We start from the raw sequence: 20,959 nt of genomic DNA on the forward strand, positions 1-20,959 counted from the left end.
AGGTTCCGACAAAAGATAGTCGGGATCACCTCTTCCCACAGCTTGGGCTGGTTTGGGACCACAAGATATCATCTCTGTTCTTTGCGGATGATGTTGTCGTGTTGGTCCCTTCAAACCAGGACTATTAGCATGCACTGGGACGGTTTGCAGCCGAGTGTGAAGCGGCTGGGATGAAAGTCAGTACCTCCAAATCCGAGGCCATGGTCCTCAGTCGGAAAAGGGTGGCTTGCCCACTTTGGGTTGGTGGAGAGTTCCTGTCTCAAATAGAGGAGTTAAAGTACCTTGGGTTCTTGTTCACGAGTGAGGGAAGGATGGAAGATGTCTCCCGGCTGGCCTGGGAAACCCTTGTTGTCCCCCCAGAAGAGCTAGAGGAAGTGTCTAGGGTGAGGGATGTCTGGCCATCTCTGCTGAGACTGCTGCCCCCGCGACCCGGCAGCGGATAAGCGGAAGAAGATGGATGGACTTATGACTAGGCTGCACCATGTATATAACATGTAAATATAAGTTCTTGGCCGAAGCTGAATAAAAATGAAACACTTGGCCGAACACAGAACATTGCATTTTGTATTTCTTCTATTTATTTAGTCAATATTTTCACTATTGCATAAACTGAATGGTCAAAATGCTTTTTATATTTTTTCTTGCTTTTCAATATAATGCAATATAATTTAAATGAAAATTTAGCAAAACAACTAGGCTAAATTAAAACAACAAAATACTAAATCATGAACTGCTCTTGACAAAAGATTTGTTTTATTTTATTATAGATCCGTGTGTTTAATCAATTCATACAGTGAAAGCAGTGTTTCATATACATTATTTAGTTTCTTTGTCAAAATGCTACTGGACTGTTAAATAACCCACTGTACCTGATAAAAAGATTCCGTCAACCCCATTCAGAGCAAATTGAAACAGAATTGTTAATAATATTATTAATATGTTAAAATTTTAATTTCTTTACAGTGTAATAAAATACTTTGTTTATTCTAAAAGGTGGAATAAATTTTGCCTAGGGCCTCCAAATGTTTAGAACCGGCCCAGCTCACAGGCAGTGACGTCACCACATTTAGAAAATCAGGTGGGAAATCTGTCAAAAGCTTTGTTAATGTACAATGTGACAAGAATGTTTAATGTGGCAGTTTCTGCATGAGTAGATGGGACTGTTATGCGTGCTACTCCCATTTGTGACTGACATGTTCACTTCAATGAAACTGGGGAAAAGTTGGTTAAAGCTTTTACATGCAATGCAGATTTTGCTTTAGCCGTTTATGGCCTTTACCTGAAAAAAGAAAACTGATCACTCACTTGGCAAAATCTGTTTGAGTATCTTAAACCAGTATCTTATCTAATACCTAACCTATGTTTTTTTAAACAGGGTGGGCATACGATAGTATATTGTTGGGTATGTAAAGAGAGAGAGAAAGAGTGAGAGAGGATAATTGATTTCTAGGCATTTTGATTACATTATTGATTTTTTTTTCAGATTGAATGTCGGCATTGCAAGAGGTGGTTCCATGTGGCATGCCTTTCTATGTCAGACCGGCTGTTCCACAGGGCTCTGAAAGTAGACTGGAAGTGCTCCCTATGTAAATAATTTATAATGTCCAATTTTATTTCAGAAATATATAAAACTTTATAAATGTTCTCCTTTATAAAGCTGTTAACTTTTTGATTCCAAAGAAATCCATGGACCTATTTTTGTGTATAAGTCCAAAGAGTAGTGAAACACAGCAATTTTTTAATTTGATTTGACGTTTTTTTTATAAATATTTTTTTTAAATACGCTGTACAGTACGTTTTGTAGTCACAAAACGTACTGTACAGCGTATTTAAAAAAAATATTTATAAAAAAAACGACCCTTAAGTCATTCCCTTTAAATGCTATTGAGCTTTTCAAAAGTTATTTTAATGTGTGTGTAACTTTAGAGACGGTCCCTAAATTCCCGAATATCGAATGTACAACGTCAAACCAATTTTATGCCTGTGGACTGAGAATGGTTTTAAGTTTTTCAAAGTGTAACTTAATTTGGTGTATAACGTTAACGGTATTGGACGTCTAATTTATTGTAGTTCAATTGTGACGCGAACCTCAAAGTAACTTTAGAATATAAATTTTTATTTAATAGTGAGTTTTGTACTAAGGTGTTAACAATGGCAGAGCCGTCTGAGATATTTGGTTCCTGGTTTAAGAGAGCATGGCGGGCTATGAAGGGCACCTTCTCACCTTCTCTCGCTCCGGAAAGAACAAAGAACCTTTTCCTTCACCGTCAGACCCGGATCGATCTGATCTCCAGGCAGATCCAATTGTCCAGGCACATTGTTACATGTTTTTAAGCCAGTGGGCATCCAAGACCCAGGTGATTTTCTCCCTGGTTTGTGTGATTGGGAGCAAACACCTTTTGAATATCAATCTGATCCTCAGTCATGTAGGCCGCTCCCACTCTGGATTCAGTCAACAGCTCCTCAGGAACCGGCTTATTCTCAGCGAACATCTCTTCACGATCCAGATGTTCTTCAACAAGCAAGTGCTCCTCAAGATCAAGCTGATGCCAAATCAGGTCCACCTGGACTCGAGCCGACAGCTCCTTCTGAAGAACCAGGTGACCACAGACCAGGTTTGTTTAACATGAAGCAACTAGTTTCACAGAAACACAAGAGTGTTCATTCTTTAAAGAATATGTAAACTCAGCATATCTGCGTTTGCAGTGTACACAGCGGCCCCTGCCGCTCAAAACATGTATTGTGATTAATTTGATTTGTTACATTATAATGAGGTGTATTTATGCCGATGTTTTTACAATGGCAGAGATTTCCAGCTGATATCTGACATTCAACCGAATAATATTTAATAATAGTCTTTAATGGTTTTTGACTGTTTGACTGTTAAGTGATATATTTTTGGTATCTAATGGGTATTGTTAATCTTTCCCCTTTCTCTGTTTTTTTCTTTTAGAACTACAATAAAAAAGAAACAAGAAGAGATCTAAAATATTTTATAAAGTGGGCTCCAAAAAGCTGAGATGAAGTTAAATTAGGAGGAAATATGACAGATCTGCACTATTTCTAGGTTACAGATCAAATAAGCAAATTTCAAACTTTCAACATGTAACTTGCTTTTTACATTCGTAAAAATGTATTCATACTCAAATTGTTATACCAATATTAACATTTAGAACAAAACACATTGACCTTGAAAATGCATTTACCATAATGGGACCCCACTGTATCTCGGCCCAAATTATTTATTGAAATTGAACATTATTGAACACAGCTGACTTTATTTCACTCCTTTTTGCAAGCCTGGGCCTTCCAAGCCTCTCTACAGAGAAGTGGCATCTGCTGCCACATAAAGCTGAGAAATGCCCCTACATTGTGGAAATGTTGGAGTGGTTTGAAGAAGGCGAACAAATAATCATCATTATGGAATTGCCACGTCCCTGCATAACCTTGACTGATTTGTCTGCGATCAGGGATATAGTGTGGGTGAAATGGTTGGATGTGATTTCATGCGGCAAGCAGTGGTCGCAGCAAAAGACTGGATTGGCCATGGTGTCAACCATTTGACATTCAAATGAACAACGTCCTGGTCAACACAGAGTCACTGCAGATTAAATTTATAGACTTTGGATGTGGCCATTTTATCACAACTAGCGACCCACCAGTCTATGGATTCTAAGTTAAGTTTCTGTGCAGCATAAGCATTGAGCCCCAATGTGATGAATCTTTTACAAAAATCGTAGCCTACCCAAACTTTGCGTTCCCGTTATAGCACACGGCTGAAATTTACATCATACTGTGACTTGAATGACCTTTGCTAATAAAATATTTGCTCAGATCTTGCATACAGACCAAGCTCATGCTGTTGCAGATATGCTCTATAATTTGGGTGACTTGCTGGCTGATATGCTTTATCTACATCTAAAGGACCCCATCAATATATCCAAAGGTAAGAGATCAGCACTATCAAAAAAGAATTGTTTAATGCAAACCGAGCTTTCTCTAAATTTAGCTTTTTAAATGCACAACATGGTTCTGTAGCTATTGTTGTATATGACATTGTGTTATAGAGAACATGCGTGACTGATAGATGCTCTTGCTCATACAGACTTGATAGATCAGAGCACATCCGATGAACCAGCCGACAGGCCAACTCTAGAAGAGTTTGTGGATCACGAGTGGTTCAAGCTGGGATAAAGATAGGGGCGTAACAGCTGGATATGCAGGTGCGTATTGGCGGGATTTAGAGGCCCGCTGTCAGAACCTTATCGGGAACCAATATGGATCGAAAAGGATACTCCGGCCCCAAAAAATTTAATTCTGTCATGAATTACTTACCCTCTAGTTGTTCCAAACATGTATATTTCTTTGTTCGCTTGAACACAAAGAGAGATATTTTGGTATAATGTTAGGAACCAACATATCGACTGTCATGGTAATCTAGGTGCCCTAGAACTGTTTGTTTTTTCTACATTCCTCAAAATATATTTTTTTGTGTTCAACAGAAAAGTGCATACGGGTAGAAAAGGCAGATGGCGGCAGCCTGAGGAACCTGAGAGGATGGAGCGGGCTCTCACTCACTGCTCTCAAAGTAATGGCATCCACAATCCTGTGCGCCGATCTCGGTTTGGAGACAGCCCTCCCCTGGTGCTGTTACCCAGAACAGACAAAGAGCTGCTCAGAGCTTCTAAGGCCAACATCTCTAGTTGATGAGATGCAGTTGATGTGCGACTGCAGCCGGGGACCCGTCTGCTGCCCCACTACATCGTGGCCGTTGCATCTTTTTTAATGCCGCCGGGGCAAAAGAAAGGCCCTACGGAACCCGTCAGTATCTGAAGAGGCCATTGTGTGTGATGAAAGCGGTGATGTCCAGGCAAGTGGCTATAAGGGAAGCTGATGATACGCAGCCGCGAGATCCATTGTAGTGAATACTGATGCTCCCCTGAGGTCATGAAGAGTTCGTCCATGTGCGGCAGAGGATGACTGTCTACAACTAGTGCCTTATTAGGTTCACGCAGATCCACACATAAACATATTTTCCCGTCTTTCTTTGCAGTTACGACAATAGGAGAGATCCACGGGGATCAATAATTTTTTTTGATAATGCCTTGTCTAATAGTAAGTCAAATTCCATAGTAACAGCTTGGCGTACTGAGAATGGAAACCAACATAACTTCTGACATACCGGTGTAGCATTTGGTTTGACTGTAGGTTTATGAACAAAGCCTTTCACACAACCCACAGAAGCATCTGGGGATGGAGAGTTCATAGCAACAACTGCATGTAATTCGTATGATTTAGGTGCAGCACCGAAATGGAAAAGAAAGTTCAGAGCTCAAATTAAATCTATACCCATTAGGGCAGAGCCAGCGTTGACAACGCAGAAGCAAGCAGAAGTTACAGCATCATTCAGTGAAACGTTCGCACATAAACATCCGAGGACAGGAATGGCCTCTTTCAAATATGTAAACTGTTTCACTTTAGGATAAGTAAGCGAACAGTCCTCAAAGTATCTGTTGTAAATTACCTCAGGCAGTGTTGACACAGATCAGCCTGTGTCCACGTCTAACACTGTCCCGCTGTAGTAGCACAATAGTTTGTCAGCAGAAACAGTAGTAGTATCTGTAAAGAGGACAACCATTTCAGGGACTACTTCTCTTACCTTAGAAAAATGTCCGGTTTGGCCTTAAGAACGGCATTTGGCCCGAGTAGCAGGGCAATCAGTCGCATTAGCCAGATAAGCTTTACCTCCACAATGGTAACACATGCAAGTTGCTCCTTGTGGGGCATTGGCACCAGGTTTTTTCTCCAACAGGATGGTACGTGCTCGTCGTACGATAATGGAAAGGTTTGGATGACATAGTTTGAAATGAGCTTTGCGCAGCCAGTATATTCTAAAACAACTGTGCTTGTTGCCACCTGACTTGCATTCGTGAGAGCAGAATCCAGCGTCAGTGACGGCTCTAACAGTCTTTGCACTGCAGGGGCGTATGATCCTTCAACCAGCTGATCCCGGATCATCTCACTCTCCATGTCACTATATGCACACAATGAGGCCAAGTCTCGCAAAGCAGTAAAACTGTGGAATCGTTTCATCTGCACGTTGAGAGCGTTGCCGAAAGCGATGTCAAGCCACCACTACGTTGACTTTAGCCACAAAATGACTCTCCAACGCTGCCGTTGTATCATCGAATGTAGTTCCACTATTAGGCAAGTTGTAAAACAGCCGCTGACCTTCAGTACCAAGGCTTTGTAGCAAGACAGCACATTTTCTGGCAATCAGGCCATGCTTGCCCCGTAGCATTTATGGCTAGCAGATAGTTCTCAGATTTTTTTTGTCACATACCGAAACGAATTGCAGACTCTCCATTGCATGACCGAAAAGGTACAGGCAAAGGTACAGGACTCATCATCGCCAGTCTGTTATGTCCGCTGGTTCGACAATAGAGAAGCAATTGAACTACTTGAGTTATTTTATTTCACGCATGTGGTAAACTCTGCCAGAACACTTCTTCCTCGTTAACTCGTTCTTTTTCTTTCAACATGAACACTTAACACTGTACTGCCCCCTTGTGTCCAAATGCAAAACACCACAAAATACACCATGTAAAAATGCCAAAATTAGTAAATCTGCAGTCCCTAGACAGGCTACATAAAACTAACATAAAGACAGCCAACAATAATACAACATTCATTCACTATAAATGAAAAGGTACACAAAATGGTGACATACATTGACAACAAACAACAAAACAAAAATACATGATAGAAAAGACATTGTTCATCCACCTGTTCCAGAGTTTACCGCCTGTTATTGACAATACCTTTTGTCCAAAAGTGCTACGCCTAAATGGTATCAGCCAGTCCCCTGTGTACAACGTCCGCCTTCAAGTCTTTGGAAAAAGCCATGCTTTTAAGATATCGCAATGGCGGAATGACAATGCCTTTTTATCAAAAGTTTTTATGGCTTTCTTAAATAGAGATTCAATCATTTAAGAGTAGTTGTACAGCAAATGATCAATTTATAAAACAATACTCGATATGTGAAAAGATCATAGTATATATATAAGAACAATTGGCAGCTTTGGTGTCTAACGTAATTAAAATTCTGTAAATTGAATTTATGTTTATTTGCCACCTTTTTTACATGACGTTTGAATGTTAGGGTGGAGTCATGTGACTGCTAGATATTTTGTTTTGTTAACGCCATCAACTGTTTTTTTGGGCGTTTAGATAGAGACATGACATAGTAAGCCAGTAAATCAATGTGAGCCAGTGCAGATGTAAGTGTGGATGCTATCTCTTGGTGGTTCTTGGTATATGTAAAGATTACAGCATCATCTGCATTCATCTGAACATCAACATTTTGACATGCCTCTGGCAGATCATTTATATACAGTGTAAACAGGATTGGACCAAGAATGAAGCCTTGAGGGACCCCTTCTGGACATTTACAGACATGTTTATTCTTGGTCTTGCAGAGGAGTCATGGCATAGCCTTAGGTTTTGTGTGGGAAAGACATGGCTTTGTTGTGATTCTGACTTGCCATGTGCTTTCTCGTGTCTCGTCAGTGTTTCCCGCCCTTTTGGTTCGTTAACCTTCCCTGAGTGTTTCAGTACCTGCACCTGACCCTTGTTAATTATCCGGTGTTTTTTCCCCTATAAGACATCCTCGTGTTCATTGTCCTGTGCGCGTTCATTGTATGCTGTACCTGTTTCCTGTACATGGCCCCTGCGCTGTATGTGGTGTTCCTAGTTCCTGTATCTTGTATAGTTCAAGTTCCTTGTTTGGTTTCCTAGCAGTTTGTTTTTGCCCCCCATGTGGGAAGTATTTGTTTTCAATTTTGTGTTTTAGTTTTGGATAGTGTTTTAGTTTTGGATAGTGTTTTCTCCCCATTGTGGGTGTGTGTTTTGTATTAAAGTCCTGGTGTTAACCCCTTCATCCCCGTGTCTGCCTGCACTTGGGTTCTTTCACCACGTCTCCCCTCACAATTCATGACACTTTGAATCATTAATACGAACATATTGCTTTCTACTGGACAGGTATGACCAGTTGAGAGCTTGTTCACAGAAGTTGAAATAGGTTCATTTATATAGAAGAACTTTGTGATTAACAGTATCAAGAGCTCGCTTTAGACAGCACCAACATAAAAACTATCTAGGTAGCCTTTAACCTGTTCCAAAATCAAGAATTTAGCTGTTTCTGTTGAGTGATGCCCAAATTGCATAGTGTGGAATTAATTATTGCTTTTATTAAGATGATGTATCAGTAATTTAGCTACCCATTTTTCGACTATTTTAGAAACAACAGACAAAATGCTGATTGACCATATCTGATCATTACCCTGATTTAAAAATGGGTGTGACCAGGGCCATCTTCCATGCTAATGGAACAATGGATTGTCTTAAGGACTGATAAATGAAATATGTAATGGGCTGTAGACCCTTTAAACTAGCCGTTATCAAGACACTAATTTAGAAACCGCACTTGGGCCCAAATAAACTAGGAAATTAGACCAATATAAAATCTTTCATATATGTCTAAAATAATGTGGACTATATGTCTAAAACAATTGTGCACTATCCTACAAAAAAAATACCTTCACAAAAAACTTAAGTCGGGCTTTAGGCCACATCATAGCACAGAAACCGCACTTGTAAGAACTCAAAATGACCTACTCCTAGCACAGACCAAGGCTGTTTTTCACTACTAATTTAGCTTGACCTTAGTGCCACATCCGATACCATAGATCATGCCATACTGATCGCTTACAGAATTATATTGTTATTCAGGGACGAACCTTACAATGGTTCAGATCCTATTTATCCGACCGATATCAGTTTGTCAATTTAATAGGGAATCATCAATTCAAATGCCAGGAAAATATAGATTACTCTGTCAGGCAATCTCCGTCAACAATCAAGAGCAAAGATCGACCCTTGTTATATTAATACTAATACTAACTTAAGTTTATTTTTGTCTTCCTGTAAAGCTGCTTTGCAACTATGAAACATTGTGAAAAGGGCTATATAAATAAAACTGAATTGAACAACTCTGTCCAGAGATAATGTGTAGTACAATGAGTCATTCCTGCCGGTGCCAGAAGGGGTCAGTGGGGCTTTGGGGATGTGTCAGACGCAGGAGTAACAGGGAGTGGCTATCTGCACTGTCATGGTGTCAACACAAATCATCCTGTTACTCATCAACAACAGCTTTGGACTGTCTTGACTTGACAGATACAGAATTAAATAAATGGTGAAAAGACAATATTTAAAATAGAAAATGGAAATATGTACGCAGCTTGCATTAAGGGTTATTTCTTTTTAACTCAAGGTCATGGTCCGGGTTTTTGAGTGTCTTTTAGGTGTAATTGTAAAACACACTAAGGTCAGCTGTCTGACGGTATTCTGTTTTGAGTTAAGAATACGCGGGGAGAACTTGTGAATTTGGGGATCTAGGCATTCCATGTTTGGGACCCCAAGTGTGTGCTCTCATATTTTAGCAAACATTAATTTTCTGTCTCTCTTACAAAACCTCAAATTACGTATACACCATTATACAGAATTGGTTACATTTTTTTCAAACATTTTTCAGGGAATGTTGTAGATGCTAACTAATATCAGAAACTGTGCAGTTAAATTATTTTATTATTAAATTTGATTAAATATTGTAATTTTTGGAATATTCTTCCTCTCCACAAATTTGTCGTTACCGAAACACAATAATATAGGCTATAATTTTATAAGTATTATTTAAAGAAATTTAACGTCTGATTTATGAGATTTGCTTTATTTTAATCCAATCATTCATTCATTTATGATTCATATTTAGTAAGGATTTCATGTTAGTTTGAATATACACTGAACCAAACATTATCATAACATCTTAGTTGATTCCTTTATATTTTCGTCAAAACATCAGGGGTCTCATTTATAGAATGTTGCAAAGATCCCCTGTCAACGTCCAAGTCCTTTACGAACGGCAACAATGGCTTGTATTTCCGAAAACCTGCAGCACTCTGAGATGTTGGTGTACCTTATCTTATAAGCTTGTGTGAAAAAAACCTTCATAGACCGGCCCTGATAAAAAGTTGATATTGAACCTCTTGGGGTTCCTACACCTACTGTAGGTACTAGAATATTGTTTTGTACACACACAAGCAACACTCAACTGTAAGTCACTTAAATCTTACCACACAATCATCTAATGTCCTTCAGTGTGCAATTGATGATGAAAAACACAAGCTATTCCCACACAGGTCTCATTTCATACAATGTATTTACATAAAGTGTAATTGCTTATTCTTTGATAAAAGGCCTTTTGTTTTCACACTGCAATTTATTCCACTCCGTTTCTTCAGTATAGTATCATTGGACAACAACAACAACACCAAAAAAGGAATGGATTCACAAATGTACCACATCTGACCATTTTACTGGCTTTGCTTGGCATATTGCTTCACAAAATCAGGACACATAGCATAAATTAATGTTAGTAGAGCCACAAATTCATTCTTTTTACATCGCTCGTTCACCTGCAAAACACGAAATAAATTAATAAATTAATTCACAAGCGACCAAAGAGCCGAACAGAAACGCTTTCCACAAAACTCCATTCAATAAACAACATTTTGTTTTCAGTTTGTTCTCTCCTGCCCCGCTTTAAAAGACCCCTTTACAAACTACAGCACAAAATCTACAACAGCTGGCACACACGTATTATATTCACCTACTAGAAATCTTCCATAACAATACATTACATTTTATTTTCATAATAGAAAACACATATTCAGAAACCAATTTCTGTTCACTTAAACATGTTCATGAACCGGCCGATGCCAGTCCACCAAAATGTAACATTTTAAAATAATGGCAGTCTCGTAATGCACATTTTAAATAAACCACTGAACACATGAAAGGATCTGGATCTAACAATCTACACATTGTTTATTAACCGATGAGTCCAGACCTCTCACAATCTCATATGTAAAATGAATACAAATGGTGTTTAGAATATGAAATGATGTAGAGCCATAACTTGTCTCCCAAACTGCTAGAAACTGAGTGTAGGAGGTCCCAGCCCACCATAAAATATGAAACGAAATGACAAAGTCTTCTCAACTGAGATGAAAATGAATTATGGGCTTTTCTGATGTCTCATCACTATGCATGTCTATTTCCTCCCCAAGCAAGCGCACGCTTTTATATGTTATTTGATTTTTAGGGCATCTCCTTAAATTTGTGATATTGTATTCTAACACATACCTTTCGCGAAACTTAATAACACTCGGCATACTCATTTTGAAACAATTGGCACTGTTGTACACAGTAGTTTTAAATGTGTCCACAGGCAACAAGCACCTTCCTGACCTTCCACGGCTGCTTACAGCTATAGCTACTTGCATTGCACAGCCGGTTTGAAAGGAATTGAGGTCAGCATTGGTTCTTTGACCTTTCTTACTGTCAGTGCATAAAAACACTTTAATAAATGCGAGCGATTTTGAATAATCTATCCATATATCTCTCCTCTGTCAGCTAATAAAAACGTTGGCTTGCAGAATATAAACGCATAGTAAGTGTTTTTCATTATATGAATAGAGCATTTCTTGAGGTTTTGCATATGCTTCTGAATTGTTTTATTTTATAACTGACCAGCTTATTCTGTAATGACAGCCAGGGATGCGTCATATTGGAGGAATAAAGATCACATGGATGACTCCAATTGAGTTCATATAGTCACATTATTCCCATTCATCCCGCATGCAAAGAAATAGTTCGCTCACTAAGTACTTTAATATGATATCTGGTGTCAAGCGAACAGGAGTAGGGTGAAACATTCGTTTTTTATGGTTTCTAAAATCCAAAGTGAGCTTTGCTGTTTATTTAAAACCATTTAACACACAACCGGACAGTAATTTGTCTTTAACCTTTTCATCTTATTGCTGAGAATGGGACCATGAACACTTAAATAATATTTGATTGTATTTAAGAGAGAAAAATGTATATTTAAAGAGACAAAAATTGAGGATATTGGCGATGATGTCAGCCAAAGGGACAGTCGGAGCTACCTTATGATCAAATTTCCACAGACAAACTATTTTATTATTATTATTCTGAATAATGAGCATTGATGAATCATGCACAAGACCAGCTATGTAAAAAGGGTCATTTTAGTCATTGTTTGTTATATGGTTCAAATAAAAACAAATTTAAAGACTTCTTTCTAGCTTTAATGACTATGGGCCCACCAATGGATTGCTGACTCTACCTCTTTCCTTTTCTGAACCAACAGACAATCCAAATTTGCAAGCAAACCATCATGAAATAGATTCAGATAACTTTTTGATGTCCTGTGTGTCAAACATCACATGGGTAAATTACTTAAGAGTCGCTGCTTACGGTCACATACAGATGGCAAGCAGCAAACGTGAGTTTGCACAGAGTGTTTTAAAAGTTAGAGATGTCTGACATGCGGGGCATTGGCGGTCCTGGCGGCTCTGTTGTGTTTGTGTCCCTGAAAGACCGGATCTATGGCTTTCGTTTATCCATTCGCTCTGTCCCAGATTATTCAAAATTATTTCCAAATCGTGGTGTAACACTATGAGAGCTTTGTGGGTAAAAGGGTAGAACACTCTTGTGTTCACCCTTCGCCAGTGTTTGAACGTTCATCAAGATTTGAAGCCTTCCGCCGGCTCGATTGACTGTCTGTCCACTCCTGCATGGTGTTCTGAAGAGCCTGAGTCTTCTCTTTGTCCACCTGGACGTAGTCCACTTTTTCGTCTGAGGTCACTGAAGAGGTGGACGGCTGTGAGAAAGACAAATCAGCAATTCAGGCACGTGATATAACATATCTTTCAAAACCAAACAAATTTACCAGACTTCATCATTATGTAAGTGAATGTGTCTGTGAGGAATATGAATATAAAACCCTGTAATATCTCTTACAATTTTGAATATTTTTACATATTAGATTTAATGTCCAGGAAATGTCCTGACGGACCACCGCTGACTTTATAAAGGCATCAGTTATGGTGTACCTTCCTGTGTGGACCAGGAGAACCAGGCTGAAAGTCCAGAGCCAAATAGTCTAAATTCCCACAGTTCCTGGGTGCGGGACTGCTGGTACCACTCATTGCTGGGGAGGTAGACGCTGGGTTTTGCTGTAAAATGTGAAAAAAATGTGCATGTTGGTATAGAAATAGCTGGCAGATACTGAGCTAGGAGGTAGAGGAAGATAGTCTTCCACAGTAAACCTGAAGTCCTCACCATTGTCACATAGTTCTCCTCACTGTCTGCCGAATCAGTACTGGTGATGCTCTGGGTGGAAATGGGCCGACAGTGTTGGGACGACATGGAATTCATGAGAGGCCTGTGCAATATAGAAAGGTACATCATTTTTGCAAAGCAAATTGGTACAGAAACGAGAGGCACTCTTTTATCGCTACTTTCATCTTACGACTCATCTTATTCAAGTGTGCAATTGGTATACTTATTTTATATTCAACTATACTTTTAGTCTAGTTTTTATGTTCTTATCAGAAATATGCATTATACATAGGGCGGTGGAGTTCCCTAAAAGGACTTTGTGGGCACTCATTTCTGCCCAATCACCAATTCACAAATTGAGCCAATCACCTGCACTGTAAATGATGTCACTATATCCTGACATGGAACGACAAGTACGTCACATGTCTCATCCCTTTCACTAGAAATGAACCTAAGCTGTAATACAGACAGTCACATCAGACGCACGCACCTGGTCCGAAGCCAACAATGTTTGTTTATCGGTCTGGATAGTGGCTAATAATATAACTATTTATATTTTGTTTCATTTATATTATAATGAATGTATCTTAATATTTGATTGTATAATAATTGTATTAAATGAACAATTTGTTGAATTTATTGTATATCGTTTTTTAAACAAACAATTTGTTGAATGGGTCGTGTAACTTTGTCGCATTTAACGTTTTTCTACCCAAAATAATACTGACCAGACATTCTTTTAACTTGCTAGGTAATGCCATTTACTTGTTTCTTATTTATTTTGCTTGTTATCAGAAATAATCTACAGGGACTCTATTCTCTGCCGATGTGTACCGGAAGTTAAGTTTCCTCCACAAACTCATGCATGCACAGTAGCGTTTGGTTATGTTGTTGTTTTATAACCGTCTGTTGAAAGGCAGCTGACATCATAACCATGCTTAAAAAGGTTTTTAAAAAGAAAACTTGCATTGGCAAAACAATAATATAATTAAATAGTAGAAATTTAGAACAATAAATACAATACTGCTTTTGAATGGACAACACCGGAGACAGTAGCTTTTTGGGTTCAGAGGGTGTAGTTACAGCATCTTCCAGCAGGAGCTAACTGGTTCATGCTTATCTTGATCAAATCTTGATCCCTTGGACTATACGGGAAACGCCTAACATGGCTATTCTTGCAGTATATAAAGTTTTGTTAAATGTAATAATATCCATTTATGCTTGTTGTGACCCACCAATCTCTTTTGGTGAAGACTGGATGTTTGAATTGTTTATAGCGTTACTGTAGGAACACTATTCTTTTCTAAAGGTGAGGTCTCCAGCACTCACATGGGTCTGGTCCAGGACATGGTGATGGGGCTCTTGAAGGGAAGCTCATCAATGATGCCATTGTTCCTCAAGTCAAGAGGTGTCGGCTTTGCTGTGAACCAAGACACAAAAATAATCTTACTATTCGAAGGGCTAGAAATACAAAATCCGTCATTATTTACTCAACCTCATGTCAGTCTAAACTCATAGTACTTTGTTAAACTCGTTGGGATAAAATGTACTGGTCGTTCTTATGAATGGGGGGGAAGACAATGAGGATTAAATAAAATAAAGATTTTTGTCCAATTTGGATTATGTACTTTACCCAACTGGTATAAAAAAAACAAGGTCACAATGTAAAAAAAATCTAAGCTTGACATGAGATGTATAGACAGTGCCCCACCTGTCCGTTTGGGTTTAAGGTTGCGATTGATTGGCGGTGGCGCAACGTCACTGAGGCGGCCAGGTCGGAGACACTGCGAAGCTGTGCTGCCCTTCCTGGCAGGCAATGTCGCTGAGAATCCTGGGAAATCAAAATGGTGAGGCCCTGGGCTCATGGGAATATAATTATTTTTAGGACTGTCAGCCAGGGCGGCGCTGAGTGGGGAGGAGCCGGGATTCATGGGCACGTAGTTATCCTCAGAACCGGCACTGTCGGAGCGGGTCAATGGGGCTTTAGTTCTCTATAAAGTGGAGAAGAACAATCTGACTTACACAGTTTTCAGACCAAGATCGTGACACACACCATTTGTTCTGCCGTAGTTAGAATAGACTTGCTATTGTCAGTTTGCGGCCTCTGTGAGTTATGGGGTCATTTTCAGGAAATGTGCCATTTGTGTCCCTGTGACTTACTATGGATATAATTAGGACACTTGTGTTTATTACACGGCAGACATATGACTAATGAACAGCTAATGAACAATACAAAATAGACAGCCGCATTCAAAACAGAAAACTGCAACATGCAAGCTTACAAAAAATATAATGTTTTTGTTTTAAGTCTAATGGCTGTTCATAGGCATTGGTTGGGCCTGAAATGGTTAAACACGATTTCTTTATATAGCATGTCACCCTTCCTAATGAAACTCAAATGTAGTTATAAGACACAAATGGATGTTTTCAGAGAACCATGTGAAATGGAAATGCAAGAGAAGATCCTTTACCAAGTAGGAGCTGAAGCCATCATTCACAGACTCCACAGACTGACCGGAGTTGTTGAAGTAGATCGGCCGCTGGTGACTCCCGGTCTCAAAGGAGGACCCTAAAATACATTTGATAAACAGGCAAACTAAGTTTAAAACAGTCCTAAAAACATTTTTTTCGTTAAAATGTTAATAAATACATTTCCTGGATTCTGTTAGTTTGTGACCAAATTATTTTTACAAACATGTGACGCAATCTTTTCATATTCCTCACTAGCTCCCAGTTTGCCTCTCTGGTAACGTGGTCGCAACTTGCAGAGGAGGCACAGGTGTGGGAATGAGGATAGTATGGTCAAAAAGTAACTTCCTGTTCCTACAAACACTAGTCTGGCGTTGCTGAGGCACTAGGAAATCACTGAATTGTGTCTGCTATTTTTTCCACTGCTTATCAGGCCGGAACAAGGCATTCTGGGACGGCCTGCGCGGCTTGAATTTCATTAGCCTGCCTGCAGATCAGAATAAACCCTGACCAGATTGCCTCTTGGTTTCAAATCAGATGCACACGTTTGCCAGAAAAAAACATGAATGAAGGATGCCAGACGGGTGAATGGAAAGTATATGGTGTATCAGTACAAAAGCTATTAAAATCACAGGAATATAAAAGTATTTTTATAGAGAAATTGGAATATTTCATGCATTTTTCTAGCTTGATTTTTAAGTAGTTTCTAGTTATTATATATTATTATTTATAAAATAAATATTAAAATATGTTTAAAATGATAAATACATGCAAACCTAAATAGTCTGACAACTTAAATGAAAACAAAATTTTATCTACATTTTAGAGCTGCACCATAAGCCGTTAAAACCCCCACACAATCTCCTTAATGAAAATCAAGGATTCTCCTGTGTCTATTAGACTACAACTCTGACTAAAATCATAACGGCCTAATCTGTGTTGTCTAAAGTAGAGTAAGCATGATCATCATTAGGTATGAATCGGCATTACAAACAGTCTTTTAAATCGCACACTATCATTATTTCTGTGTCAAATGATCACAGAAGTACCGGAATTAAAGCAGAGTTGCCCACTCTTGTGAACGTGTTACATTGTTCCCTATCAAAAGTTACTCTCGATGCTGCGTTTCAAACGCTATAGGAGAACATTCTTTGTTCGACCGGTTGTGAAGCACGTGTGTCAAACACGCCAAGAATTGGTTTTAAATAACCTCGGCAGGTGACGTGGCTAATTACCCCGCACCTGCAGGTTATAAATATACGTGACGCGGGTGCGTCTTCAGGTTTCTTTGTCTTCAAGGACCGCTTTGCGTGTCTTGCATTTGTGCAAAAAATATAAATAAAAGAGAGAGTAAAATAAGAGAGTTTAACCAAAGAGTTTTACCAAAGAGTTATATAAATATATTAAAAAAATAGTCATGTCTAATTCAGAGCGGAGATGTGTGCCTCCTTGTGAGAGGTTCCTCTCCAAACTGGATAAACATGAGTTTATGCTTTGAGTGCTTGGGGCTGACCATGCTGCCCTGGGGCTCGAGGGAGAGTGTGAACTCTGCGATGCCCACGGCATCCAGGTTCTCCTTGCTCAGCTTTTTTTCTTTAAAAGGGCCGAGCCGCCTTTCCCCTCTCCTGGGGTTCGCGGTTTGATTTAGCCGAGGCACGGGAGACGGATCCGTCCACTTCCCCAGTGTGCTCGTCGAACCACAACGTCCTAGTGTCCGCCTCTGAAGCGTGCCCTGGCACTTCTTCGGATCGGGCAGAGCACGAAGCATCCCTTGTTTCTGTGGGGGTTGGAGAACGCTGCCTCGTTGGCGTTACTCTCACGACGCTAAGGCGCTTGACGAGCTTCTCGGGGCCGTGACAAATGCGGTCGACCATCTCAAGCTTGACTGGCCGCAGGAACAAGAGGCCCCTAAGGCCTCAAAGTGAGTCGACAGATATCGGTTGGGTGGCCGAGGGGAGGAGCCCCAATGTGGGGCTGGTCCCTTCTTTGAAGACCTTAACGGCAGGTTGACAATCAAGATGATTGTGTCTCAAATTCTGTGTCACGACTGGTTTGTGATGATCGATCTCAAAGACGCATAATTTCACATACCTCCTAGCTCATCTCGAAGCTCTCGGAGAGCATCAAAAAGAGCGTTCTTTCTCCTAAGCAGAAAACGACATATCAGGGGGATATATGAGACTCGATCGCGATGCAGGCACAGCTGTCTCCTGCATGTGTGGAATTCTTGTCGTGTTTGACAGACAAAGAATGTTCTCCCATAGCGTTTGAAACGCAGCATCTCGTTCCCGCTTTTAAAGGGAACAGGGTTACAGCCAAGAAACCGAGATGTTCTGATTATTCTTCACATCTTATCTGGACAGGTTTGAAACAAAATAATTGCAGTTAGCGTACAAATCCGAGTGCGTGCTTATATTTGTCATTACGGTAAAAACACGTCATGAGAGTGTGTCGTGCTTATCACTGTTATAACGCTAATAGTGAAGCTGCACTATAGGAGCTACAGAAAACTTAACCACCAAAAAAAACGAGGCACTATAGTTTACGTATGGTATTTGTTGTAAAAAAATTCTCACACTAGTACCTTTAGGTTAACCATGAAATCTGTAATAATCTTGAAGCAAATTTACCTAAATAAACTATTTAGTATTTGGTAAATGATGAAAGAATCGCAATGTCTTTTTGAAACAAAAGAATCGTGATTCTCAATGTATCCAGAATCATGCAACTCTAATAGAAATCAGGAACAAGGCAAAAACGAATAGTATGAATGAAATATTAAATGTTTTCACATTTCACAAATTCAAATTTGATGTGTTCTGTGGTGGACAATTAACATTTCTTTAGGTTCATGCAGTTCATTTCACAAAACCGTTGATTACATATAAAGTACAGATGAAGCATTGAGAAGAGAAGATATGAGAAGGGAAGGCGGGAGAAGAAAAGAGATGAGGCGAGAGGCGAAACAGCAGATTATATTTCAAACAAGATTATCATATACCTCTGTGAAGCTTGATGTTCTCCACTGCCGGCAGCGTGTTCCTTCTGGGAATCACCGAAACTGTTGCTACGTCCCCGTTTTGAGCTCCTGTCGACAGCGGGCTGCCCCACCGCGTCTCTGAGCCTTGGCTGGGTTTGGGTGGCCTGGGTGGGGGCGCGTTTGTGGAGTCAGAGTTGGATGGCAAAAGGGCGTTGTGGTTCTTGTCAAATGAGCGAGGGATCTGGTAGACAGAACCGGGAATGCTGGGTAGATCATAGTTATCAAGGGCCCGTTGCTCATTGGCGTGTGGGGCGGCGAGAGTGTTACAGGGGGTTTTATAGATGTAGACGTCTTCGGATTCAAGCACCGATTGCTCTTCAGAGCTGGAACCTCTGGGCAGGACGTAGCAGGCATCCCGTGTGTCTGTCCGTGAGGAGAGCTGCTGATGTTTGCCAGGTTTGGGAAGACTGTAGAAACCGTGAAGCTGTCCGCCCATGCCGTTTAAACAGTGAGAGAAGCCATGAGTGAGTCTCTGAACCGCAGAATCACTGCCCACCAACAGGCTGCTACGGGATGCTTGTGAGAAACTGGCACTCCTATGGGAAAAATTTGATGTATAGGTAAGTTTACATAATAATATATACTGGTTATTTGTAAAATAAATCATTATGGAACTAAACGTACATTCAGTATTTAAATTGCAACAAGCTTGTATATAAAAATCTCATATTACTAATACATTGCTAGTAAACACACAAACCAAAAGTTAAAGATGCCATTCAATAAAAATAAAGGCCCTTCTGCGTGCCAAAACGCAATAATAAAAAATAGCACGGGGCTTAATAATAAAACAAAACAGATAGCTGTTCATTCTTGTGTAATACTTGATTTGACCACTGGGGGCAGTGCTTCTCTTTGTCTTCGCCTGACTGTCAGATGTATGTTCTACGAAAGTTTGACATTGTCGGCGTGTCTTCATTGAGCAGATTGCTTGTAAGGATGTGATTGTGTGTGTATATGAAATGTTGAAGAGCGTGAACACTGGCTTTGTATCGAGCACGGAACACATGCACATTCCCACAGTAAAACTGGCATGGCTGGTACCCGTGGGACAATACTCTGTTTGAGTCTGTTTACTTTATGCAGGGTTTGAACTTAAATGCTATTCAAAAGGGTTTGAGAGACAGAATGAATGGTTTGATGGTTTCATTAGTAGGCCTCTACTTGATTCATGATCTCATGTAGAGTGCTGAACTCAATGATGTAATCCTGAACTCAGTGAGAGCTGAGAAAAAGATCAAGGGGAAAAGACTGTTGAGCATATCCTGAAAGTGAATCTCTCTGCAAACATAATATTACGTCACGGTTTGCCTGATTTGTTTAGGAAGGTCTTCTATGTGTTTGTTTAATATAGAATACTCGTAGCTCACATCCTAGTCCCAGCGTCAGACGTCATGGACCGTTGGCTGAACGTATGATGTGTTACAAAACTGTCGTCATGGTTGGCTGGTCGATTACAGAATGTCTTGATGTATCAACTTTACGGTTTGACTCTGCTAAACGCAACGCTGAACAAAATGAACTGTGATTGGTTGCTTCTGCTGTAAAGTCTGAAGGTTTGACTAGTCACAGCCTGACATTACTACTCCCTAAAGTGATCTCAAATTCCAGCAAAATGATACAATAGATTTGCAAACAGCACTTTATACACTTATACCGCAAAACAACCACATCAACACAAAACATCAGTTTTATGCCGTAATGGTTAATCTATATCCAGCAGGATTCTCATTACATGATTTTTTTTTCTCAATGCACGGTTCTCTGGAGATCATTCAGCGGCACTGACAGGCCTTATATGAAGAATAATGTGTCTTTCGATTCCAGTGTCTTGTTAAAAGAAAGCATCTGTTTAGATGAATATGTGTGAGAGCGAAGCGGCCACATGAACCTGCCGACCTGATGTCTATGCATTACTGTAAAGCACAGAGATGATGGATGGCGGTTCAGACTTCATGATTTATAGCTTTCGCTGGGACTTTCGTAAAGCCAGGATGAACTGTTCATTTTTTAGGGCTAAAATCTAAATCTTTTAACAAAAAAAAGAAAGGAGTATTTTACCCTACAGAAAACACTTTATGAGACCATAGCACAACTTCTGTTTGTTAGAAGGTCAGGTCACAATCCTAAAGGGAACGCGTGTCATTTTATACATTAAATCAATTCCTTTATTTATTACTGCCTAAG

The 20,959-nt window shown here is 39.8% G+C and overlaps 1 protein-coding gene across 1 annotated transcript in view; it reads right to left on the reverse strand.

Moving 5' to 3' along the window:
* Nucleotides 1–10,259: 10,259 nt before the first annotated feature.
* Nucleotides 10,260–20,959, reverse strand: part of gab2 (GRB2-associated binding protein 2) — a 48,974-nt gene continuing 38,274 nt past the window's right edge. Inside the window, exons 4-10 of the mRNA XM_079480719.1 lie at nucleotides 18,734–19,308; nucleotides 15,735–15,832; nucleotides 14,975–15,254; nucleotides 14,593–14,683; nucleotides 13,264–13,366; nucleotides 13,035–13,157; nucleotides 10,260–12,802 (exon numbers count right to left, since the gene is read on the reverse strand). Of these exons, the coding sequence (XP_079336845.1) occupies nucleotides 12,638–12,802; nucleotides 13,035–13,157; nucleotides 13,264–13,366; nucleotides 14,593–14,683; nucleotides 14,975–15,254; nucleotides 15,735–15,832; nucleotides 18,734–19,308 (1,435 nt within the window). The 3' untranslated portion in view covers nucleotides 10,260–12,637. The remainder of the gene's footprint in view (nucleotides 12,803–13,034; nucleotides 13,158–13,263; nucleotides 13,367–14,592; nucleotides 14,684–14,974; nucleotides 15,255–15,734; nucleotides 15,833–18,733; nucleotides 19,309–20,959) is intronic.

Source organism: Barbatula barbatula (genome assembly GCF_947034865.1).
Source record: "Barbatula barbatula genome assembly, chromosome: 19".
In the NCBI taxonomy this organism is placed as follows: domain Eukaryota; kingdom Metazoa; phylum Chordata; class Actinopteri; order Cypriniformes; family Nemacheilidae; genus Barbatula; species Barbatula barbatula.